This window comes from Lissotriton vulgaris, chromosome 5 (genome assembly GCF_964263255.1).
Source record: "Lissotriton vulgaris chromosome 5, aLisVul1.2, whole genome shotgun sequence".
In the NCBI taxonomy this organism is placed as follows: Eukaryota; Metazoa; Chordata; class Amphibia; order Caudata; family Salamandridae; genus Lissotriton; species Lissotriton vulgaris.
In genome coordinates, this window is record NC_141693.1 from 1,279,092,717 (window position 1) to 1,279,120,016 (window position 27,300).

At 46.0% G+C, this 27,300-nt stretch overlaps 1 protein-coding gene across 7 annotated transcripts in view; it reads left to right on the forward strand.

Moving 5' to 3' along the window:
- Window positions 1–27,300, forward strand: part of PPP1R12B (protein phosphatase 1 regulatory subunit 12B) — an 880,212-nt gene that overhangs the window by 517,084 nt on the left and 335,828 nt on the right. For all 7 annotated transcript variants that reach the window (XM_086923137.1, XM_086923132.1, XM_086923136.1 and 4 more), the window contains one exon: window positions 25,997–26,124. In XM_086923137.1, the coding sequence (XP_086779263.1) occupies window positions 25,997–26,124 (128 nt within the window). The remainder of the gene's footprint in view (window positions 1–25,996; window positions 26,125–27,300) is intronic.

A 27,300-nucleotide genomic window follows, 5' to 3' on the forward strand; every position in this document is an offset into this window, starting at 1 on the left:
ATGACCTTTGCCTGGAACGGGAAGGAAACCAAGATTAGGTGCACAATATTTCGGAACACTGTAGCCTTCAACTTTGACTAAACCAAAAACTAATACATAGGATTCTCGTCCTACTAAGTTTTGGCGGATATTATGCCCTTTCACCCACTTCCGATGTCTATTGGATTGTTTACGGGAAAGAGGGGTCTGTGTGAAAAGCACGACTGAGTTACTCTAGTATCTAGCGTTAAATTATCACCTTACCAAACGTTGGGCGCCATGTAGTGTAGTTCCTATATTCCCAATAGGCTCTGCGCATTGGAATAATATATCCTGTAGCTTAGACATAGGACTGAGGTCTACTAGGTCTCTACCGGTTATATTACACTTAATTGTGAGTGCCAGCTAGCTCAGAGGTCACTAGAAACTTTCTCGAATAAACAAGAAGGGATTAGTTTCTGACAACCGCATAAAACATGACAACTTTGTTTCCCAAGAATAAGAAATCAAATCTCTAGAGTCGCGGAAACAATAAATAACTATTTCACTCAGTCAATCGTGCATGCTTAGTTTCACCAGAGGTGCAAGAGAAATAGAGAGACGGGAGTTTTCAATAAAAAGGTATTTATTGAACAGTCTTCTTTCTCAAGCATTGAAAATGAACTGCTACAATAGTAAAGCTTACTATGAAGTACAATGCATATAATACGAACAGTATTATAAAGTAGTACTGTAAAAGCATGATATGGTTTCTAAGCCATAAAGTGCATAAAATGTATAAAATACATAAAATACATACAGTGATAAAATGATGACTAAAATACTCAACTGGTGCTTCTAGAATACGCCTACCCCGGTGTACCTAACCTAAGTCCGGTAAGAGGGAGGGAGTATAAGAGGAGTAGCTTAAGTTTATGGAGTTCTCTGCCAAGAATCTGATTCCAATAATTCTCTAAGAGGTCTAATCAGCTCCGTACCTTTGTTCTAGAATGAAGGAGGTCTTGTATCTCGTTCTCGGGACTCGATTTCCCAGATACCCGCAAGGGTAGCCTGGAAACACTGGAGCTGGATTTCTCGGCAGGAGAAATGACAGAGTCTCGCAGTGCATCTGCTGGAGGGTCGGCTTCCTTCTGCACTTGCTGCTGCAGGGCATCGGGCAAGTAGATAGTCGAGCTGCACCAAACCACTGTGTTTGTTTAGGCAGATCAAGACATATTTATACTTTGAAGGTGCTGAGTTTGACGCATGTTTGGACTTAACGTCACTCAAAGGCTCAATTCTTGGAAAATGGCGGGAGTTCTAGGATAACTTAATATTCAAGCAAGGGGAAGTCCCGGACTGCTGTGGGCGGGTTTTTCTAAGAAAACGTTGTTAATTCTTGGAGCTTAGTGGCAGCATCCATGCCGTATTTGGGCTGTATGCTTTAGGCCAAATATGGTAATGATTTCTATGCCTATATAAGGGAATGATAAAGTATACCTATATAAGGGCATGAATCAAGACATTTATACTAGGGTCTGAGATTCATTTACAACACCCACTCCAAAGATATTAAGTTCAATAAAGCTAATCTAGCAAGCACTGAACATATCTAAAGCTAGTCTTTACAATCCCACCCCAATACAAAGAATGCATTTGAACTGGGTATGCAGAAAAAATATTTTTAGCATTTTCTACAGTACACAATATACTTAAGTGAAAAAATTTCTAAGCATACAGTCTTTAATCTAATTTATGCAATTTGAAAAGAATCATGAGATAACATTTATGATAACGTCTCTTAAATACAGAAGAAAAGTAGAGATAATTTCATAACATAACCTGTCATAGCAATCTTACTATTAATAGGGACGAGGCCAAATAGTTCTTTTACTCAGTCTTCAACAAATGACTTGTCTCTAGGAATAGTTCTACTTTAAGAGGATTAGTCTGTGCCATAAGTTCAATGTTTTGGAAAGAGAGAAAAAATTCAATTTGGTGTGAAAATAGAGTTCCAAATGTTAGAAGTCATTGTTTTGAAAAATAAAGGCCGAATTTCAGAGTTCAGAGAACACTGTGCATGACTCAAAAGCTATTCTCGGTGTCAGGAGAGAACATCAAGTCGTCTAGGCTGGCAAAGAAATAGTCTACCACAGTAGGTGAAAGTGGAACCACTTGATCCAGCAGATCAAATGTGCATAGATGAGAAGCATTGCCGTCAGCGCTTGTTGCCACGTTAGCAATGGTCATATCAGATGGTACCTGTGTGCCTGGTGTTTCTCGTACCTCACCCTCAGTTAGACTTACTGGTGAGATCTCAATGAATGCCGTGATCAGGATCTGTAGCCGTTGGGGGCAACACAATGCATGAGCCGTTACAGGTACTAGCAAGGCGTCGACATCCGATGGCAGGACTGATGGAAGTGTAAGACAAATGTCTAACACGCATTCCTCTCCGCAAAGCAGGCATCGTCGAACAGGTAAGATGCAATCTTGCCAGATTGGTCTGAACGATAGAAGCCATCTCGTATTCAGATCTCTGAAACGAGCCAAGCCGAGAATCTGTGTTATCCTATCATGATATCTCTGGGCACGGACTGTCTGTTCCATGAGATTCTGGGTATCGCCGGTTACTGGACTTGCCATATCGGAGCAGAAGAAATAAAAATAGTATTCCTGCTACGAGTTCCAAGATGAGAGGCAGGCCGCCGAACACATAGTGCACGAAATTTGTGAAAATGCAGAGGACTGCTTCAAATGGTGCTAACAGTCCCGAAAAAATAGTCTTAAATACATGTGCGATGCCACTGGTATCGGACATGTTTAAGATTTGACTTAACATTTCTGCGAAATGTACAGGGCAGTTTGTTGATAATAATGCATGTATCTCTGCAGATGTCCTTGCAACTTGCAGATCATACGTTTCTTTTGATGTCAGTGGCACAGATCTTTGCAAAAGAATAGACTTTAGTCTGCTTAAAATATCAATTTGTATAGAAGAGATATTCAATGAAGGCCATATTGCCGTCTGACTTGCGAGTTGGATACAATACTTGCATACAAGTGACTATGGACGACACACACTAACCAGATAAACTTTTCCTGGCACCATTCCACAGCAGCTGTGATCATTTAACATAACGTAACTGCCATTGGATAGCTGCCTGAAAACGGGTTCTATCAGTGTGGAGGGAGTACCGTGCAGGTGGCATGAAAGGTTATTCGCAGAACCATCGCAGGCTCCATGTAAATTAATTCCCTGGCACATAAGTGTACCACTTAGTGAATTCTTACAATTTTTCCGGCTAAGGAATACTTCTTTCCCCTTATTCCAACAACTGCGTGTATATGGTGAAGTCCATGTTGACTTAATGTATTCTTTACCCAACCTTTCATGCAGGCCTTCTGGTATATGCTGTAGACAATACTGAAACTGGAAAATCGTCACTGGAATCATGATGGTGCCATGAATTATCCATTCTATTACAGGGTTCTCAGAAACTGTCAATGGTAATCGTTCCAGTTTTTCAATGCTCAGCACCGTATAGTCTGCTCCTCTTTGTGCCAAAGAGATTTGTTTATCTGTAAGGTTAAACCCAGTAAACAATGACGTTGTGTTGATAAGCCTCCATGGCACGTAGCCTGAACGCAGATTTTGCAATGTCCAGCCTAGCTGCATTATAGAACATAATTGAGACTGGCCATGTTGTAACATTAGCAAGTCTTGTTCCATTATGCCAATTGCAGAGGATACAATGCTGTCCAATGAATATATTCTGGAGGACAGAGTAGTTAACCCATTGTCCACTACAGAGAGCTCTTTCTCCAAGTTAATACGATCAATTTCTCGTATTCTTTCTGCAGTTTCTAATTGTGTTATTTTCCAAGCCTCGTTGTACGCAGCAGATATACCGGTGTATATGAAACTTTTTTGCCGTGGTTTGTGAGGTCCCAATAAGAAATCTCTCAAATCATTGCTTTCTTTAAGTAAAATCAAGTGTTGTTTAATTTCTGGAAGTGTAGAAGTTTTCAGCCGTTCAAGGCATAGTTTCCCTACACTATATGTTACTATCTGTGGATGTTGTCTCTGGGAGTATCTTGGATCTGGCCTGTTAAGAATTAAAACCTGTGTTTTGTTCAGGAATCTATCTTGACAGTTATTGGTGTCTGTGGGCCAGATTAACCATTTTTTCCAATTAGGAATAGTTCTGTTCAATTTGAAAACATATTGTTCGTCTATCTCCCCTTCTGTAGTTTTGTTATTTTCAGGTATGGGCTTTGGTAAAGACGGTTTATTTAAATCTTTTATTTTTGCAATGCCAAGACAAGACGTTTGTTGCACAGTGTCATTTAAAAACATTATTTGTTCAGGTATAATGCAGGCTCTGAATAAAGCTTCCAGACCTTGCACCTGCCATTCTTTTGTGCCCCAGACAGTTTTTGTCTTGATGTTGTCTTTTCAGAAGTCGTAACCCAATGTGGACAACTTAACATAAATGTTTGCAGAATAAATTTGTTTGGTATTGGTCAACATAGTTTTCAATCCTGTCTTATTTACATTTTTTAAATAAAACGTTTCTGGATCTGTAACATTAAACCCTAAGAAGTAAGGAAACTTTTCATAAAATGTTTTAGAGCTGCCTTTTTGTGGTGTTGGACAATGTTCCCATTGATTATACATAAAAACATTTCTAGGGCTTGCAGATTTGTGCAAATAGTGATGACCAAAATGGTTGAAACAATATGGTTGTTCATAGTCTGATGACCCTTCTAAATAGTCATGTTCAGTATATTTCGCAGACATTTCTAAATCTGACATCATATTATTAATTGTCTCAAAGTCCCAATCATCAGAGAATGCGCTGGGTGTTACAAAGTCATTCTCAGAAACCTTGAACTGATGTGGAATACTCAGCATTTCTACCGGGCCATAGATATCATAATCAGTTCTATCCCATACTATACCTCCTGGGATAGGGATGGCTGTGATGTTTACTGATGACAGTTCTCTTTTTTCAACATGTGATGATTTGTGCGGTTTTAGGACCAAGTTGATTTTCTGACTTGCTGTGTCAATTGTATTGTATTTTCCATCTATCATTTGTCCCAGGCTTAACACCAATATTAGCCAGAGCAGGAGGAAAAATGCACCTAAACCAATCCAAAATTCAGTACATGGTGAAATCAGATATATTTTATCAAGTTCATGAAAAAGTTCTGTCATTTTTTTCTTTGAGAGATTTCTTTGTTGTTGTATCTTCAGGTTCACTTGCATCCTCAGGAAAGTTATCAATGCAGATGCAGTTCTGTCAATTGTTTGAATGGCATTGGGGTTTGTTGAAATTGCTGGAACTGATTTCTCCTTTGTCATGTTAGTGTATTCAGGTGCGACATCATTGTAGACTGGTGTTTCTGGTTGAACAGATATTTGGGTCTCAAGAGGCATGAGTTCCATTGCTTTGTTGAATGGTCCTTCTTTTCTTACTGCAGGTTTATCAAAGGTGATAAGTCTTTCAGTTTGAACCTCTTGGATTGTAGCAAGATTTGGCTGTCTGCTACATCTTGGGAGTCCACTTGGCCTACTACTTAATATCGGCCACATGTTGTGGTTTTACCAGGTCGATGGACACGTCTCTGTTCTCCTTTTTACCAGCAAGGGGCGGTAGTACTACTGATCTCGTTCCTTGGATTGCTAAGACAGGTACTGCTTTTCTGTAAGAAGGCCCAAATTCCTTCTTCACTGCTATCTTTTCCCTGACTAGATCCCCAATCTTTGGAATCTAGACAGGTCTTGCTAGGACAGGTGGTTTATCTTCAGTGGCTGTTGGCTTTTTTGTTGTGTTACTCAGATTTCTTCTTGTTTCATTTAAGTCCTGTAAGACAGCCAAACGATCTTTGACATCAAAGGGTTTCTGTTTTACCACTGAAGTCTGACTATCAAGATCCTCGATTATCATTCTAGTACCAAATAGTAGCTAATAAGGAGTAATTCCCCCCAGAGAATTTCTTGGCAGATTGTTAAGGCTACGTTGGACACTTATTAGATGTTTGACCCACCCATCACCCGAACCTAATACCTTTGCTGTTATGGACTGCTTTATGTCACGTTTTTTTCTTTCCACTACCGCATTACCCTCAGGATGGAAGGGACTAGAATACCGCAATGCAACGCCCAAACTAACCATGGCCTCTTTGTAAGCTCGAGAGCTAAACGCAGGACCCTGATCAGAATGTAGCGTGCCTATTGCGTATGTGCCGATAAAGACTCGCAAATCCTTTATAACAGTTGTGGCGTCAGCCGAGCGCTGGGGCCATAACCAAATAAATCTTGTGCAGAAATCCACTGCGACCATGATATATTTATAGTTGCCATCCCGTGTTAAGGGACCACAGTGGTCCAGATAAACACACGCTAGTGGTTTAGCTGAAATCAGAAGGGGCGTTTGCACAGGACGTTTCACTGTAGAAACTTTCATTTTCTGGCAGATTTCACATTCCAGTACACAGTCTCTAGTTTGTTTCCTCATGCGTGGCCACCAGTATCTCTGTTTTAATAATGATACCGTGGCGGAAACAACTGCGTGTGCAGAAGCAAGCCCTTCATGTGCTGCAACGATTAGTCCTAACCTGTGTTCCATGTTTGGTATTGCCCTATCCCCCACTCCAGGGATTCGAGCAAAAGGAGCATTGTTTGCATCAGTTATATATGAGTACTTTACTGGAAAGCCTTTCGGGAGTGTCTTACCACTGTCTTTGATTAAAGCAGTGACAGCTTGCATTATTTCGCTGTCTATTTTTGTTTTTGACCGGGTGATAGCAGCTACGGAAGCCGTTTGCGCAGCTGCCTTCATCAGCCAATGAATTCCCTGCAACGTGAATGCCATTACGCTGATGACTCAGTGTATGTATCACGTGAGTCTTTTGTAGTTCTTTCTGTAAAAGAACTACTTGTTCCCAAAGCAAAAAGGGGGTGGGGTTGCACACTACTCACACACCGGCGGAAGTTGCCCCTAAGGACTCTGGTCATTGTAGTAGAGTGTTCGCGATGCATCATCTTGTTCCCAAAGCACTTATGCTTGATTGTGCCGCCTTTAGTGTCTTTGAATCCGTTTTGAACCCAGTTCTGCAGATACTCGTTGTAAGATTGGACGCAGTAAAACGAATCGCACACTATAAATGTGGGGAATTCGCGATGGGTATTTTAAAGCGCCATCTTGAAAGCCTATAGTTCAGCTCGCTGAGTTGTACAGTCTCCGAGTGATTGAGTTTTTGGGACCATAGGTCTAAACTTGCCTTCACGCCAGCGACCTTTAACAATCGCGCACGCAGCACTATAGGCTTGTTTACCCCCAAATTAGGGCTGTGCTAATCCATCTGTATATATTATACAGCCATAATGTTCAAGAGGAAAAATTTCGATCGGCAGAGGTCATTCGTGTTCATATTGGAGAAATTCTTGTGTCTTTAGATTAGGGTCAAAAAGGTATTGAACGTCTGTTGCAGCAAGAGAGTTATCCCATTGTACACATCTCGGATGTAGAGCTTTCGAATTAGGAATGCTTGCTCTTGTCACTGCCTCTAAGGCAGGTACAGGTGTAACGATAATTATGCGTTTACCCTGCGCGAGAGCTCTCTTTTGCTACAGCAGTTTGAACCGCTGTCAGAATTTTCTCTGTAGAAGTGAACTTTATTTCTGCTTGTGTGTACAAGTGTGATTTGTAAGCTATTGGTACCGTTTCTCCTTCATCAAAGGTTAGGTACGTGAATCCGCATCTTCCTGGGATGATTCAGATTACAAGGTTGTGCATGTTTTCGCTTGTGTCTAGTTTAGTTTTTGCTGACATGTCTGTTTGGACTGAACGCAAAATTTCTGTGTGTGTTTGAGTCCAATGTGTTGGTTTAAAATCAGGTTTGATTAATTCGTAGAGAGCTTTAACCCTTTCTGCGTAATTCAGAACGTAAGTTCTTCCAAAATTCAGGGAACTTAGAATTGACTACGTTTTTCAGCGTTTTTGGGGGTTGGAGCAGCGCACATTTCTCTAGAAAGTTTGCTGCTAGGCTTTTGCCTTCACTTCACAACTCATATCCCAGGAATATGACATTCTGGTGGGCAATTCTTGATTTTTTTAAATTGAATTGATACCCCTCAGAAGCGAACCCAAGTATTATGGTGTTAACTCTTTTCAAGTGCTTGTCCAAGTCGTCATCCGTAAGATAGATGTCATCGACATAAGATAATGCCTCATCATCGTACGTTTGGAGTAACTCCGTTACTCTCTCTGAAAATAACCCTGGGCTAGTCTTGAATCCTTGGGGGAGACGACAAAATTGTCGCTGTGTCCCCAAAATTGAAAAAAACAGTCAAATGCCTGCTTTCTGGTGTAATATTTTGACAGAAAAATCCATTTGAAATATCTAATGTTGTTTTATATTTTTTACGCACGATGTTATTCATCAGTGCTGCAGTGTGTGAGTTTTGTACTGCAAATGTTTTGCAACAAGAGTTTAAGTGTCTGTAATCCAATACTAGACGATATGAATGGTCTGGTTTGGATACAGGAAACAAAGGATTTTTCTAAGACGAGGTGCATGTTTCAATCACCCCTTGGTATTCAAGTTGATTTAAAATCTCCCTGACCTGTTTTTTAGCTTCTTGCTTAACTGGGTACTGTCTTTGTGCAGTGGGCTGGTTTTTTAACTGGATTTTATGGTGAGGAGAATCCTCATCCCATCCTGCGTGATTTTTATATAATGCTGGAGCTTGGGCTACTGCCCATTTTCTGGCATATGTATATTTTTTTATGAATTGGAATGGGATTAGAGAAGGCTGGCATAATTATCTCTTCGCCATGTGGGCACTCCCTGACAAATCAGGTGGCCAGTCTTGTTCAGCTAGAAGAATGTCATAGCCCTTGGAGAGCTTCTCCCAAAATAGTGCTCTTATTTTTCTAGTTATGTCCACCTCCATCCGAAGTGTTACTTCAAATAACTTATGGGGTATACTAACCCTGGTGTCTGCAGTTTCAACCTGAATGCATTTATTCAAGTCCACTGTATCCAGATGATCCTTCAGGATCTTGCGAACTATGGTTACTTCTGCTACGCTGTCTAGCATTGTCTAAGCCCACTCCCCGTTCTTGAGTTGTGTCCTCAAGATCCTCAGCATGTCTGACTTTTATGCTTAATACCTTCTTTTTGGAAAACTGAGCTTTTTTACTTTGGTGAACGGGTTCCTTGTCTTTGGACTTGACGCGTTCTTCCTTGTGATCTGACCGTACTCTTCTTTCTGATTTCTGCGAGGAAGTCTGAAAAGATCGAGAGGGACGTGTATCATTATCTTGATATCTATCAGGTTTTTTCAAATTATCCCTATTCCTAAGATTATATCTCTTTTCAGAGGGCTCCCTTTGGGGAGACTTGTCTCTCTGTTGGAGAAATCTTCCTCTGGGTTGAGAATATTTTTCTGTAGGAAGAGTTCTTTTATTACTCTCCCACTTCTTTTTTGGAGTAGTGAGATTATTCTTAATAAATGTTTTTTTCAGGATCTTCAGTTAGTTGGGGCTTCAACGGTTTTCCACCCAAACTATCTCTACCTAATTCTTCATATGATTTTTCAATAATTCTGGCAATATCTGTTTCTTTTAACTTCTGGCGGATTGCCACGGATGCTGCTTCACCTCTAATGTTAGCTAATAATATAGCTGAGACCTGTTTGAAATCTTTCAGTAATTTCATACCTAGATTTAAGTCTGGTTTGGGGCATATTAATTCTGAATTTGTCTCAGAACGTCTGGTATTACCGTCATGGATGGTACACCATGTGTTTTTGTGTAGATTGAAGCAAAGACTGTATCCCAAGTGTCACAGTCCTCCACATGCGGTGCAATCCCCATTGGTAAACAGATTGTCAGAATTCTGTGTTTTTCATGAGGTGTACTATCTGGGAATACTGCCTCTATTTGAGTAATTTTTTGTGCTAGCCAAAACGGAATTTGTTACCATTTGGCGGGTCTCTTGCCAATGACTGACTGTATAGTCTGTGGTGTAATTTTGTTTGTGTTCCCCTGGTACGGGGTGTGTTGCAGGATTTTTATCGCTGGTTGGACTGTGAAAGTCCTCATGACATATTGGACCAATTGTCTATGTATTTTTATTAATTGTTTTAGCTGAGCTAAAAGTTCTCTATCTGACATTTCTTCAATGTCAGGATGTGGTGTATAGCTGGCTAGAACCGGCCATGTAGCTCCTGGTCTACCTAGTGGACCGAGCCCGGTAATGTGATTTTGATGTTTTAGGGCGCCTTTAAACCAGAGCTGATGCTCTTGGTAAGTTAGTGGAATTTCAACGTCCTCGAAAGGAACATATTCCGCTGGAGGTTCCTCTATTTTGAAGTAGTGGAACTCCCGTGTTACTGGATTTGCTTGTGGAAAAGTAATCCATGAATAGAATACCTCTGTCTGCCGATATTCATGTGCCTCTATCACAAATATAACTTTACCACCTCTCGATGATACCCCATTTTCTATACGTTTTATAGTTATGGTTTTCCTTATATTTGCTGAGATGAATATATCATCCGGGTCATTTTGTTGGAGAGCTGTGTCATCTAAGACTGCTTGAGCTGCAATTCTAGCGCTCTCCCTTTCGTCGTCACTCTCCGACATTTTTATTTACTAAAAGTTCTGCAGAAAAAATTTCAAGGAAACCAAGATTAGGTGCACAATATTTCGGAACACTGTAGCCTTCAACGTTGACTAAACCAAAAACTAATACATAGGATTCTCTTCCTACTAAGTTTTGGCGGATATTATGCCCTTTCACCCACTCCAGACGTCTATTGGAGTGTTTACGGGAAAGAGGGGTCTGTGTGAAAAGCACGACTGAGTTACTCTAGTATCTAGCGTTAATTATCACCTTACCAAACGTTGGGCGCCATGTAGTGTAGTTCCTATATTCCCAATAGGCTCTGCGCATTGGAATAATATATCCTGTAGTTTAGACGTAGGACTGAGGTCTACTAGGTCTCTACCGGTTATATTAGACTTAATTGTGAGTGCCAGCTAGCTCAGAGGTCACTAGAAACTTTCTCGAATAAACAAGAAGAGATTTGTTTCTGACAACCGCATAAAACATGACAACTTTGTTTCCCAAGAATAAGAAATCAAATTTCTAGAGTCGCGGAAACAATAGATGACTATTTCACTCAGTCAATCGTGCATGCTTAGTTTCACCAGAGGTGCAAGAGAAATAGAGAGACTGGCGTTTTCAATAAAAAGGTATTTATTGAACAGTTTTCTTTCTCAAGCATTAAAATTGAACTGCTACAATAGTAAAGCTTACTATGAAGTACAATGCATATAATACGAACAGTATTATAAAGTTGTACTGTAAAAGCATGATATGGTTTCTCAGCCATAAAGTGCATAAAATGTATGAAGTACATAAAATACATACAGTGATAAAAGGGTCACTAAAATACTCAACTGGTGCTTCTAGAATACGCCTACCCCGGTGTACCTAACCTAAGTCTGGTAAGAGGGAGGGAGTATAAGAGGAGTAGCTTAAGTTTTTGGAGTTCTCTGCCAGGAACCTGATTCCAATAATTCTTTAAGAGGTCTAATCAGCTCTGTACCTTTGTTCTAGAATGAAGGAGGTCTTGTATCTCATTCTCGGGACTCGATTTCCCAGATACCCGCAAGGGTAGCCTGGAAACACTGGACGCTGGATTTCTCGGCAGGAGAAATGACAGTGTCTGCTGGAGGGTCGGCTTCCTTCGGCACTTGCTGCTGCAGGGCGTCGGGCAAGTAGATAGTCGATCTGCTCCAAACCACTGTGTGTTTGTTTAGGCAGATCAAGGCATATTTATACTTAAAAGGTGCAGAGTTTGATGCATGTTTGGACTTAATAACGTCACTCTTTGGCTCATTTCTTGGAAAACACCGGGAGTTCTAGGAGAACTTAATATTCAAGCAGGGGGAAGTCCCGGGCTGCTGAAGGCGGGTTTTTCCAAGAAAACGTTGTTAATTCTTGGAGCTTAGTGGGAGCATCCATGCCATATTTGGCTGTATGGTTTAGGCCAAATATGGTAATGATTTCTATGCCTATATAAGGTAATGATAAAGTATACTTATATAAGGGCATGAATCAGGAAATTTCTACTAGGGTCCGAGATTCATTTACAACAGAGGGAAATGGGCCGGAAGTTCTTGAGGGCCTTGGGGACCATCAGGGTAATGCATCTCATCCTCAACAAGGACAGACTGGTTCTACAGTTTTCGTCTCAATTTAATACAGCCCTGTATGTGCAAATCATGTAAGTATTTTGAGAACCTTTTCACAAGGAAAGGTAAGGGGAAAGGGAAATACAGGGGTTGAGTGATTCAAATGTTCCACAGTATGCTGGTACATTCCCTTATATGGTACATTCCCTTATATGCCACCTGTGGTTAACTTGGGACAGTAGGGTCAATAGTTAGAAGTCCAAAGTGCAGACCTGGAGTCTTGTCACTCAGTTGCTACAAAAGTATTTTATCTGAATTCCAGCGGATGTTATTGCGTATTGAAAATATAGAGTTGATGTGCTTTTACTCTAAGTGAGCTCACAGTTCCTCATTGTTGTTCAGACCCAAAGGCACCATTGTTCCTAGCTCCATAATGTACTTTGATTCTAGTACTCGTAGACTACTAACCCTATCCCCACTTCTCTCATTTTTGGGGACTTGGTCAATGCAAAAGAATGTCAGCAGATATCGATTGCTATTATGGGTGGTCTCGAAGTGGCGGGCTACTGGATAAGTACTATATTTTTTGGCAATGGCACGTATGTGCTCTAAAATGTTTTTATGGCAGGGTGGATGTTACTGCCAACATAGCGTTTTTGGCAAAGGCATTCTAGACAATAGACGGTGTACCCTTGAGTTACAATTTAAGAGCTGATTAATAGTTTGTTGTTTTGGCCCCTTCCCCTGTATTCTATAATTGGTCATCTTCCGACTGAATTTACAGGCTTTGTATTTAAGGCAGGGGAAGAAACCTGTGACAGTCTCTTTTTTTAGCTGGACTAGCCCGGTAATGGCTGGATACAAGGTGATCCATGATGGATTTGGATCTTTTATAGGTGATCAGTGGTTGGATAGAGATCACCATTTTTGGGATGTGGTCTGTCTGCAGAATATGCATATATATCTATATATCAGAAATACTCCACCGTCCATTCGTTTCTCAACCAAGAACTGGAGCACGGACCACTATTCAGTGCAAGTAAGATGTTTTATTCTACTCTACTAAACAGCAGCCATTACGCATTTAAACCCAAAGAGGGCCTTGATCACATGACTCGCTTCACAGTTACCGGTGTACTATGTATACCATTTTTTTTTCTTAAAGTGGCCAGTTCTATTTTTACTAAGGTAGTCATAAACTTAGACAACATACTCTCGGTTTACATAAATAGGTTTTTGGTTAAAACGAGGTCCAGGTATAAATACCTAAAAATTCCAATTTGGGATTTTACAGGCTAAAACCAATTAAAAAAGCCTTCCAATTGTATAGACTTCAACCATAGTTAACATTATTATTGCCATTACGGTGAATTTGAAGCAGATCTTAAGTGCTAGTGCTAATGCAATTGTTCACATCAGCATTGTAAACCTTCTGACTGTAAACATTAGTGCTAATGCTTAACACCTTAGCTGCGTGTAAACATTTCTCCCCAGTGCTGCGCTGTCCATTAGAACTAGTGCTGAATGAACGTTCAATGGTCGTGCGCAGCACTGGGGAGGTAGCGCTGCTGACGACCATTGGCCGTCAGCAGCACTTAAGGGGTTAATAGTTTAACTAAAGTGCATGTGCAGATTCACACTAGTGAAAAAAGCTAAGATTGTATATAGAAACTGTGTATAAAATTCCTGGGGGTGGTTTCAAAGTTCACTGGCTAAGGACTTTGAATACCACAATGCACTTAGCATACGCCCACAGGGCTGGACTGTTAACTGAATTAAATCACCTGCTTCCCGCCGTTCCACATAAGCCATTACCTTGGAAGAAGGAAGAGAAGACGCCCGAAACTCGTTGGGGAGATTTATGGCAGAACTTTGACTGTTCAGTTGGAGTCTGTTATTGAGCTGCCTGGCAGAAATAAAGATTTACAAACACTGCATGTATACTGCCACGACTTCCTTCGTTTTCAAAAAGTCAAACACTCCACGGGGTGGGTAGTGTAACAAATCTTTAATCCGCAAACAACTGCACCAGACAGACGCGTTTCGGAAATTCCTTCGTCAGTGTCAACTAAGATCACTGCGAGGATGCCATTTAAACTCATTGTTGTCACCCGAGTAACAAACTTGATGACGAAAAGGAACTTGCTCACAATGCATTTGTGATGGCGGCCATCTTAACAGCATGTGGCAGCATGTATTGATACGTGGGGCACCACCATGAAAAGCACCCGCCTGCGAGTGCTTTGGCTTTTTTGTGCAGTTGGAGCGTTATATATATATATATATATATATCTGTCAGATTTTAACTTAAGATGACAAATCCATAGGAATTCCCGGAAATTACTATAAGAAAATCTGTAATGGGTACTACAACATGCTACCCATGTTGCTGCCTGCCAGTCACGGGGGACGGGTTCATTTGGGAGGGAGGGGGGAGGTTAAGGGTAAATCTTGAAAGGACCCCTGTCTCCCTTGATTGGGCGTCCCCAACATGGATAACATGTTGTAGAAGCCATTACAGGACTCTGGGACATGGTCACCATTGAAATGCATTGTAGTGAATGGCAGGCTTTCAGTGTAAATCATTTGTTGGTCGTACCATGCTAATTCTAGGAATTGAGGTGTGTTCTAAGTTGATTTTACCCTTTAGAAAATGCTGGGATTTGATGCACTGTGTTGAGAGAACTGTTTTCTCCCATGATTTACTCATAGAGGTTATGGAAGATGCTCCAAAAGCTAAAATAAGAGCAGGTTTCCTATAAATTCACACAATCATCCTCAGTCATGCGAGGATAAAGTCAGACATTATGAGTAAAGCATATACTTCCCACATGACCAGTTGATTCCTCAGTTTTCTATTGCAGCTTCCTAGTGTTCTAACGAACAACTGGAGTGCTAATGTAATGTATTTATGACAACAGTTTGGCACACCAGAAGACTTCTTGGTGTATTCAAAGCTGTAAAACATAAAGCTTTTCCTTTTGAAGTGAACAAAATGAAGGGGTTCTTTTTGTGATAGAAATTATGATCAGTGGTCTAGAAAGCTAAAATGAGGACAAGTAGGCAGCAGAGGCAGTGGCAGCACAATGGACTGCTAAGGACAGGAGAGAAGGCGCACATGTACGACAGAGGGCAGGGGGAGAAGGGCAAGGGGCAGCAGGCCAGCATGGACAGTGGCAACCCAACAGACCATAAAGGGTAAGAGCAAAGGGGCAGTGGCATGCGCAGGAAGAATGGATGGGAGGGGAGAAGGAGCAGCAAGCTGAACATGTAGGGCAGGAACGAAGGAGCAGAGGCATTCCGTCGAACAGAGGAACACAGATAACTAACCGAGGGCATGCAAGAGGGGCCAGTGACAGCATGCTGATGATGGAGGGCAGGCTGGCCAGAGCAAAGCAGCGGTATGGACCACGGAGGACATGAGGGAGGCGCTGTGGAGTGGCGTAGCTAGCTGCCAACTAGGATGGTCGCAGCCTACAGAGGCTCCCGATCCCACCGCCCATAATCCGAAAAAGCATCCTTCAGCCAGCTTGGGACCCCCGTGGAAGTACGGGTGACCCCAAGTAACATACTGACGCCTGCTCCGGTGCTACGAGAGTGCCGCTTGCCGAGCGGGGAGAGGCGCGAGAGACCAGTGAAAATCCGGAGACCCGAGGCGCAAGATGGCGGCGTCCTCGCAACCAACGGAACAATAGACTCTGCGGCGCGGACCCTGTGGCCCGACTGCGGCGACCGGAGTGCTGCCCGGCGGTCCTGAGGAGTGCGGGCCCGGCAGGTACGGCCTCCGACCCCCCCCCACAACACGGAGAAAAGGCACTAAGGAGCCGCTCGCGGCGCCCCGACAGCCCCGGTGCGGCTCCTCTCCGCCCTGGGGACGAAAATCGAGGCCCCGGCGTTGTCGGGGCCTACCATCCCGACGAGGGAGCAGGCCTGAAACGCCCGGACCGGGCCCGGGGGACCGCGCCTGCTGAACCAGATCTCCGACACCGGACGAAGTCCGCCGGACCAGCGCCACGGGACCCAGAAAGAAGGGAGAGAGTCTGCCAAGGCCCCGACTCCTGCGACATAGGGGCTGCACCAGAAGGGCGCGAACGGGCAGAGACACCCTGGTGGCCAGAGGGGTAGGACGGTGGCGTCCTCGCAGCCCATGGAAGACTAGCGGCTGCAGCGCCGACCGTGTGACCAGTCTACAGTGGCCGCATCACTTCCCGGAAGCTCCGTGGAGGGTGGGCCCAGGAACATTCCAAAAAAGCACCTTGGGAGCTGTGCATTGAACCCCGGCAGCCCTGAAGCAGCTCCGCCCCGCCCGGGAGCCGTAAATCGAGGCCCTGGCTTCACTGAGGCCTAGCGCTGCAGCTCATGCGGGAGAACAGGCCCGGGACGCCCTGACTGGAGGGGAACGCCTGCTGAAACGAGCCCCAATCACCAACAGGGGATCTTCGGACCGGAGCCCCGGGGCCTAGAGAGGCGAGAAGCCCAACAAGCCCCGACCTCTGGAATATAGGAGCTGTGCCCAACCCGACAGCGGTGAGAACACACGCACCCCGACCTCGCTGAGGCCCACGACTGCTGCGGACGCCGGGAGGCGGCCTGAGATTGTTGATACAGGGCCCACGGGACCACGCTAGATCGCGCACCTCCAGCCCTCCTGGAAGCCGCTTTCCCTGCAGGGCGGCCGGCCCGAACAAGAACAGTCGAGCCCCCCCATCGGCTCGGTGGGCGCCCTGGTGGCGGAGCCCGGAGCGAGGAACCGCCAGCCGGGCCTGAAATTTCCCGGAGGAGCCGGTGTTTGCGGACCCCCACTACCGCAAGTGCGAACCTGGGGGGCACATCCGGATTTGCCCCGATCCAACAGGCGAGCCGGGTACACCGTTGAGGGGAGCAGGAACTGATGGGGGTAGCCTGGTGAGACTGGGTCATAAGAGAGTGGCACCTGCTGCACCTGAGGCCAGGGGTGTGCTGCGACAGTTGCACCAACGCCCAGCAGCGGAGCGGAGGGGGATCTGCGGAAGGCCGAGAGAGCTTTGACAAGTACGCACCAGCAAGGCTGTGTACCCGATTAGACCAGATCCAGTATCTGCAGCGAGGACTAAGAGCTAGCTGACCCTGTGGTGAAAAGAAGCACGAAAGGATAATCTGGGTGAACCCTGAATAGTCAGCCACTGACAGTCTGCGGCGAACACCCCAAACACCCCGAACCTTCCCCAAGACCCCGGTTCGCCAAAGCTGGTGTAAGATGGGAAAACCGAAAGGAGCACGAGGAGATGGCAGCCCCGCTACGGAGACACCAGAGAACACCCCTCAATCCACAACAGACCTGCAACAAATGCAAGACCGGATCATGCAAGCTATCGCAGCCACGAAGGACGCCTTGCTTCAAGACATTGTACAAGTATCAACGGGACTGGGACTCCTGAGGGCTGATCACGCAAAACTGACGGACAGGGTCAAGGAGGCGGAGAACACCATAAAAGACATTGTACCAGCACTCAAATCGATGGAGGGACGGCTCACGGAGGCGCTGGACCGCATACAAGTGCTAGAAAGGCGAGCAGAGGATGCGGAAAACCGCAGCCGGCGGAACAACGTACGCCTAGTGGGCCTTCCAGAGAAAAAAGAGGGCACGGACGTGGTGGGATACCTGGATAATTGGCTAAGGACTGTGGTGGCCCCGGAGGGACTTTCCCCCTTTTTCACGCTGGAGCGAGCGCACCGTGTCCCGTCCAGACCCCCGAAGCCGGGTCAACCGCCTCGCCCTGTGGTCGTCAAACTACTACACTACAAAGACAGGGACTGGCTGTTACAGCGGGCCAGAGATGCGGGACCCTTTCAGGTAGACAACAGCAAAGTGACCCTGTTCCCAGACTACACGTTTGAAACTCAGAAAATGCGCGCTTTTTTCCTCTCAATTAAAAAAGAGCTGCGCACGGAAGGCATACAATACTCTCTGCTGTTCCCAGCTAGGCTCCGAGTAGTAGTAGATGAGAAAGCTCAGTTCTTCGAAACAGTGGCAGAAGCATGGACCTGGTGGGACTCTTACAAAACAGGCACGGACGGAGCGAGATACAAAGCCAAGGAGGAGCGTAAGAGACAAACAGTGAGGAAGTCGAAGAGGCTCCGGGGGCGGAGGCAGGAATCCAGAAAACCGACGGAATCCCAAACAGAAGACGAACGGAGAGCAGCACTGCAAGCAGTAAAGGATTTTCGGGAACGGCACTGGCCCAATCGGGGAGGGAGTCGGGTTTGGAGGGCCAGGGAACGGGCTCGGAGACTGAGTTATCGGAGATGGGGAATGCGAGAGGCCCGAGAGTCACACCGCAGACGGCAGAAGAAATCATTGGCAACAGAGCCATGGACATGACTACATGGTACCAGGGGCGGCGCTTCGGGCGGCCTCTACTAACACTTGAGCAGGCCACTGTTAGTCTGGAGTATCGTAAGTTACATTGAGTATTGAGGGGCGGGGTGCGGAGACGAAGCTTGAAGGTACCAGTAGTTAGCTCACACTCCCCAGGGCCCATAAGGCCTCTGTAGTACAAGCTACGGATTAAGTAGTGTTGAGAGCACGTTTGCTCAACAGTTTGGATGGGAGCGACTCTATTGCAGTTAGGTCCTGTTCTGGGGGGGAGGGGTCCTGGAGTAGTTGGGGAGACTCAAGGCATAGTTCAGGGAGGGGAAACGGGGGGAATGTTGGGCGAGGGTGGGATTGGTATCGAACCTTTCGTCTGGGTGCAGACCGTGATCGAACTGAACCGAACACAATGGGACTATGGCTAATGTGGGATCATTACAATGTGTGTCTTGGAACGTGCGGGGATTGAATACAATGACTAGGAGACATAAGATCCACTCTTACCTAGTCCGCAGGGGAGTGCACATAGCATTCCTTCAGGAAACTCACTTAACGAAGAAAGAGGGAATAGCGCTGCAGCGTAGATGGAGGGGCCACCTGTATTACACTACATATTCGGCCTTTGCTAGGGGGTGTTAATTTGGATACGAGCGGGCACCCCTTTCCAAGTCACTAGGCACACTGCGGACCCAGAGGGGAGGTATGTGGCGGTTGAGGGCCTTCTCAGGAGTCGACATATAGTACTCACCAGCATCTATGCGCCAAATGTGGACCAGACAACGTACTTTGCGAGACTCTCTAGAAAGCTAGCCAGCTACTTCACCGATCCCGTGCTGATGGGGGGAGGACTTCAATTCAATCGTAGACACCGCTCTGGATAGGTCACACCCACCGCTGCAGACATCCCCGGTACATAGACTAGCGAAACACAGACTAGAATGGCAGGGGAAATGGGACTTATCAGACGTCTGGCGGGTGCAACACCCGAGAGAGCGAGATTACTCGTTCTACTCCAGCATCCACGACCTCCATGTTCGCCTCGACGCCTTCCTATGCTCACAGACGGTACTCCCGACAGTAGCCCGGACTGAATACTTAGCACGCACGATATCCGATCATAACCCCATACTTTTAACGCTAGATTGGATGAACGAAATCACATGGATTCCGACGTGGCAGCTACGGCCGGACACGCTGGATGACCCGCCCTTTCAAGAAGCGTTGAGAGACAGGATCTCTCAGTATTTTGCAGAGAATGAGGGTACCGCTTCATCCAGAGCCATGGAGTGGGACGCGTTTAAAATAGTAATAATAGGGCACTGCATAGGGAAATTTGCGGGAGCACGCAGGACGCTAATAGACGACTTGGATAAAGCTGAGCAGAGGCTGAGGGAGGCAGAGCGGGAGCGCCCTAATCACCCTGAGCTTCAGGGAAGGGTCAGTGGGGCGCGAGAGGCAGTGGCGGTGGAGGTGGAGCGCCTTCGCAGCTTCGACTATAAAACGTATCTAACGAAGACCTTAGCGGAGGGGGATAAGACAGGTACACTTTTGGCCTGGTTGGCAAACCCCAGTCGGAGCAGTCAGCCGATTATGACCCTCAAGGGGAGTGGAGGCGACATCTATAAGACACAACCGGATATACTGGACTGCTTTAGATCCTATTACGAGAAGTTGTATAGGAGCGAGCTAAAGAACCAGAATGAAGCAATGGATGCCTTTCTGGCCGACCTACAATTGCCCCAACTGGAACAAGAAGAAGCTGAAACCCTAGGCAGCCCAATAGACTTGACAGAAATTAGAGGAGCAATAAAGCGCATGGCGCGTAACAAAACACCGGGAATAGAAGGATTGCCCATTGAATTTTACGGGAAATATCTGGACCAACTGGCCCCGAGACTTCAAGTAATATATAATGAGGCTAGAGATAAGGGTAGACTTCCCCGCTCAATGCGCGAAGCCATAATGATCCCCTTATTAAAGCTTCGAAGAGAAGGCACAGACCCGGCATCCTACCGTCCACTATCTATGATGACGACAGACTACAAGATTCTGAGTACAGTTCTGGCTACCAGACTGTTGGCCCACATGCAAGACCTGGTCCACAAGGACCAGTCAGGAATTATACCCACAAGAAACACGACACACAATATCCGTAGACTCATCAGGCTGGTGGATGCCCCACCACCTGATGCACGGGCTCCCCTAGTACTGGCGGTCGACATAGAGAAGGCCTTCGACAGCCTGGAATGGGATTACCTCTATAGAGTGATGAGGAGTTTTGGATTAGGAGAGGCATATATAGGATGGACGAAGGTGCTATACTCGTCAGCGAAAGCCAGAGTGAGGGTCGGACCCTTGGTGTCGGACCAATACGATGTGAATCGGGGAACCAGACAGGGATGTGCACTTACCCCCTGCTGTTTGCACTCGCAGTGGAACCTCTTGCGGCAATGGCTAGGCGGGGCGAACACTGCAACGGATTGGAATCAGGAGGAGCACACCACTTCATCTCCTTATATGCAGATGACCTCCTCTTTTTAGAGGATGCTGAGGAAGCTGTAGAGGGTGCCGAGAGACTGTTGGCACGCTTTGGAAACATCTCTGGATTACGAGTAAACTGGACAAAGACCTGTCTCTTCCCCCTGCGGAGGGGAGAGGCGCTCCCCCAGACCCACCCGTTGATTAGATGGGAGCCCGACTGCCTGAGTTACCTAGGAGTGCACATATTTCACGACCCTGCTGATCTTCTGGACGGCAACATCGTACGGTGTATCAGTGCCTTGCAGGGCAGTATGTCCTTCTGGGGCACCCTACCTCTGTCCATGACGGGCCGAGTATCACTTCAAAAAATGTTAGCCCTGCCACGACTCTTGTACTTCTTCCGGACCCTCCCAGTATGGAAACCTGGAGCAATCTTTAAACGGCTGAAGTCGTCGATAGTATCCTTCTTGTGGGGGACGGGCAGGCGTAGAATAGCACTGACGACGCTGACCCGCTCGAAGGACGAGGGGGGCCTGGCGGTCCCAGACTTTGAGCTCTACTACTTAGCGGCCCAACTACAATACTACACACTGGAAGTGGCGAGGGTCTACCGAGGTCCAGAGCGGGAGAGGGAGAGTGGCATTCCCCACCATGTCCTAGCATATATAACCCTACAGCAAAAACTAGTACTCAGAGGACTGTCCCAAGAAAAACGGACGCTTCGACTGTGTTGGAACCACTCGCAGAAGCGAGCTGGGCCCAGGCACCCATACGCGCCCGAAATTCCATTGGGCATGGTGACAGCGCTGCCACATGGAGGAGACTGGTCAGGGCTACAAGTGTGGGAAGAGGCAGGGTTACAGATGGTAGGGGACCTCTATGATGATGGAGTACTAGTACCGTACCAGACCCTACAAGAGCGCTACGACCTCCCGAGGGGTGACTATTTAATGCACGCGGCGGTAGTGAGAGCCATACAGGCACACTGGGGAGAGGGACTGATCGAGCCACAGACGACACTAGCGTGCCAATATACAATGATGGCTGCAGGGACGGTCAAAGCAGTCACGTGTCTCTATTCTAGAATACATTCCGAAAACATACAATCCCTCACAGCGCTTAAAAATAAATGGGAGGCAGACCTGCAGAAAGAAATCCCAGACACAACATGGTCCCAACTAGTGCGGCGAGCTAGGAAGAGCACCAGAAATGCGCGCTTCCAACTCATTCACCTTTACATCCTCCACAGGGCCTACCTTACCCCGAGCAAAAGAGCAACTTTCTTTGGGGTGAAGGACGCGGGAAGCCCCAGATGCAATCAGATAGAGGCAGATTTAATACATATGCTAAGGGACTGCCCTCACCTACAAGAATATTGGAGGGGGATAGGAGACACGCTGAATGCAATAGCGGACAGGGAACTGCAGTACGACAGCGCGGTCACAATCTTACACTGGTTCCCACACACACGCAAGAACAAGCTCACGAGCCAATTCATAGACATGGGCCTCCTTATAGCCAAAAGGGAGCTGACCAAAGGGTGGAAATCGAAAGTAGGGCCGACACATAGGAGATGGCTGAACGAATTTTTGAAGTGGGCAACGGCGGAGAGCACGATTAGATACCAACTAGCCCGCCGGAGGCCAGACGAGAAAGCGCAGGACGCAGCGATGGCATGGGAAATGTTAGCCCAAGCACTGAGAGATAGCGTAGTGGGAGAAGAGTCGGAGGAGGAGATTGAAGACCCGACAGCCCCGATGGAAAGGGTAGAGAACCCCGTACCAGTACCAGACACACACACGCAGCGAGTACCGCAAGACTTCTAAGTCCCACACCACTGCCTCATGTTCCAGCACCAGGCGTAGGCGCAGACACTTGGGGAGGGTGAGGGAGGGGGGTAAGATAGTAGCAGGGATACTGATGTAACTCGAAGGATATTAGAAGGGAGCGGGGTAAAAAACAAAAGCAGAGAGCGGAGGAACCCAATTATTGATTAAACGGGACGGCCCAGTTAAGAGAGTAACATGGAAGTGAGTAACGCCGCCCGACCCTCCGGGTTGTGGGCTAAATGGCTGTGTACGAGGATTCCGGATGGGGACGAGAAAGAAACGACTCCGCGCGACATGATCATAAGTGTATTGCTACATGCTGTATTTAACTCTGCAATAAAAATTGTTTTTAAAAAAAATAAAAAATGAGGGAGGCGCTGGGGAACGCAAATGGAAAACGTAGTACATAGGGGTAGCGGCAGCAAGCTGACTACAAAGGGTAGGCCAGCAGGGGCAGAAAGTAGACTGCCAAGATCACGTGGGAGGGGCAGTGGGATGGACATGGTCGGCTGCGAGGGCAGACAAGAGGAGGGCATGGTCAGCATGCTGACTAACGAGGGCAGACCAACATGAGCTGAGGCAGCACCACAGACCAAGGAGTGACTGGAAAGGGGCATGGGCATGCACATGGAGAATGGACGGAAGGTGGGTATGGGCATCAAGCAGACCAAAGAGCAAGTGGCATGGACAGCAAATAGACCACAGAGTGCAAGAGGGAAGCAATAGATGAGTCCGGACCGAATGAGTTGGATCTGCGTTACTCAACGCCAACTCTGGGGCCGGTAGAACGCAGAGGTTCTATGTTGTGTCCTGGTCATTTTCAGGACTTTTCAGGCACGCGAGAGGACTGGCCTATGGTTGTGGTGTTCTAAAGGGTCTATAGACCCTTTAGAACACCACAATCAATCTGTAGAACATATGGACTAGTATGAGGAATTTGGATCCAAGAGGCTGGAAAGTCTTGGGAAGAAATGTTTTCTTCCACCAGCCTGGCATTGCGGTTGTTGCATACCGCATGCTTATTGGACCATTTCTCCAAATCCCTTTTGGAGATGGTTGCGCAAGTGCTGCCAGATATACCGAAGAAGGCCCGGGCTGTACATTCCCAGGCGGTGAAGGACGGGAGAGATGCAGGAAAATTCACCATTAGGTTTGGCCTTATCACGACTTATTCACTGGTCAGAGCAGTTTAGTTGACAGTGACCTTACGGCGCTACACCTGGTTAAGAGCATCTGCCTTCTCAGGCAATGCCCAGGCTAATTTGAAGAGCATGCCCTTTGACTGATCTCGTCTCTTCGGAGGGAAGGAAGACTCGGCCTTGGAGTGCTTCAACGACTCTTGTGCTACAGCCAGATCATTGAGCCTCTCAGTTACACCCCGTGGCCAGTCTAGCTTTTGCCTCTCAGCTGCGCCAACTGCATCCCAGCCAACGTTCTGCGCAGAGTTCCCAAGTTGTGCGAGGACGTGGACGCAGCTCATTCTGACCTCTAAATGGAAGCCAGAAGTAGTCTGCCACCCAGCCCTCGGCAGCCGCTCCCTCCATATTCTTACATAAACGCACACACACTATCTGTTTAGTGATGGTTGTTCTCCATTTGGTTTCTCCTGGAAATGTAGGCAGTTTGTGTTGGTGCCAGTGTGACCTGTATGTACGTCGGCATCCATGATTAATTTGTGAAACAATAAGTGCCGGGACTCAAGGCCGCCCTCAAAAGCTTGCCACCAGTGCTTCTGAATGCGGGACCGACACCCACGTCAGCGACCGCCAAATGCTCCATTTCCACCCACTCTACCTGCAGGCTCTGTTACACACTTGCACTGTCCCCTGTCTCTGCCCTCCATCCCTCGCCTCCACCCTCTGTCCCCTCTCCCACCCTCGCCTTCTTCACTCTGTCCCAGTCCTCAAAAACCAGTGCCAGTGAGCACCACCTGCAACCACCGGCCCAAACCAAGCACTGGAAATGGGAGTCCCGATGACAGTGCAGGACTTCACCTTAGCTCTCACTGCCTTGCTACACCCCCCAAAATCAAGCAGAGTTTGACACAACCACAATGCGAAAATCCAGAGCTAAGATAAAATCCCCATACCGATGCTGCCTCTCCAAAATAAAACAAGCAGCGACTACCACGCTCCAGTCTCCAGCACCCTGCAGCCACATAGATCCCAGATAAACGCCTCCCCCACCAGTCCAATGCAACCTAGTAAGAGACTTTGTCCTTGGGCTCCGGTGCATTGCACTGAATGGGAGAAGCAAAGAACATCCATGACTCACCTCTCTCCCGAGTTGCAGCCCACGTGAAAGAATGAAACCACCACGGCCATAGGAAACCCCATGGAGGGACAATGTGCCAGACTCGAGAACCACACTGCCAGAAGCTTACTGCTGAGCAACAGACCGGTACAAGGGACCAACTCACCACAAATCTGACTCCTATTCAAAACTGGCACATTCAGGGGGCTGCAGATGTTATGCACATGTGTCCTGCACAATTTCCATCCGTTTGCATAATTTCCCACCTTTTGCATAATTTCCCTCCTTTTGCATAATGTCCCTCTGTTTGCATCTGATGACGAACGAAGCAAACATAAACACCCACCCCATCAGCCAATAGGGTGCTGCTGAAGGCCAGCCCACGCGAACCGCAACATACATGAAGACTCCAGCCCCCCCCCCCTTCCCTCAAGAAGCTCTCCAAGAGAGGGGGAAGGTGTGGCATCCGCAGAAAGAAAGACTGCTTCTGTAGAGCCCACTTGCCTTCCCCATTACAAACCCGAAATCCACTCGCCAGCCAGGTGTGCACTTGTCGACGGGAGGCAGAGCGGAAACCACAGACACAAATTAAGCACTAGTTAGCATCTGTGTTTTTACTTTGAGCCAGCTCTGGAAGAGTTATTTATTTCACAGCTTTGAAGTCCTGTAAATAAAGGTCTGAGTAACTGTTGAACATGAAAGATTTCCCTTCCTGAATTGTAAAAAATTGCATATTTAGATGGTCTATGCTACAATTAAGATTAACTATTTATTTAACTTCCAAAACTTTACACTCTTCACTAGTACGAAGGAACTTTTTTCCAAAACTCCAGTTGAAACTTCGGAGCGTATCTTTTTTTTGTTTAAGAGATCAACAACATGTTTTTATTGTGTTTTGATAGGGCCAGTGTCACTTCCTGAAGAAGACAAAGAGTCTGACGACAAGTCGCCAAGCAAGTTGTCAATACGAGACCGACGACGACCCAAAGAGCGGAGACGAGCCACCGGCATCTCTTATTGGGGCGAGGATGTAAGTGTGTTCATTAAGCTTTGAAGCCCCTGTTCAGTTTTCTTGCGTTCTTGTATTCCGATTACATTTTTACAAAATAACATTGTGCCATTTTCTGTATGGTCTAATGGCCTCTTTTTTTTTTTATTGCGCCACAAATAAAGTTCTTTTCTGTGGACACAATTCAATCCTTAGTGCCTTCAAAGCATGTCCACGTGTTCACACTGTGGAATTCCTAACACCTCAAAAAGTTTAGTTTTGGTAACTTTTAGAGAAGTCTTTCTTTGGATGTAAATAAAAAAAAAAATATTCAGGGCATGTGCCAGCTTTTGAACCCTTGAAATTAACAAGCATTTGACAAAACCAATTCATCTGACTTTGGCTGCAGAACGATTGGCTTTGCCAATGCTTTTTTCCCTTTGTGTAGCTTTTAATTAAAGTTCAACAAATAACATTCGAAGATGTCCATCCGTGCTTGGGGATGTCAGAGCACCCATTTTAATGACTTTTTAAATACTTTGTCACAGACCATTGGAAGATGGTCACTCGTGGTTGTGTATGCATGGGCGGCTGTCTTTGAATTTTTTTTATATTTTAAAACACTTTTAATGTGGCTGCCCATGATCAGGCACCTCATGAATCCTGTTGATTCTATATGCCAAATAGCAAATTAGAGACCTTCAGTGATGCCGAAGGTGACTCTGGCTCCATCATCATTTGAGTTTTAATAAATATTTCTTCAGCACTTTTTATGCCAATGACAACTTTGAATGAATTGTTTTAATTGTAACTTGTATGATTTATATGTTATGTACTTATTGTTTATAAAACCTGTTGATGCTTCTTTATGAATCATAATTTTACCTTATCATATAGTTTGACTTTTGGTGAGTCTCTATATGATTTTTATTTATGCTGATTAAATATATACTTTTAATATAAATTTCATATTTGATTGTTCTTTTTACCACTGGTTCTAGACTAATTGTTCACTTACTTAGCTGATGGCCTAGGATCTTTTACCCACATAGGTTATTACCCTGCCCTAGGAGTCTGTATATTACTGCTACCCAGGGGGTCCTTGTTTTTCTCATCTATCATCAAGTAAGCCTCTCAGGTTACATATACAGCGGTGGCCTGTATGGATTGGAGATAGGAGGGCAGGGGCAAGAAGGGGGGAGGACGTGGTGGGAAGTG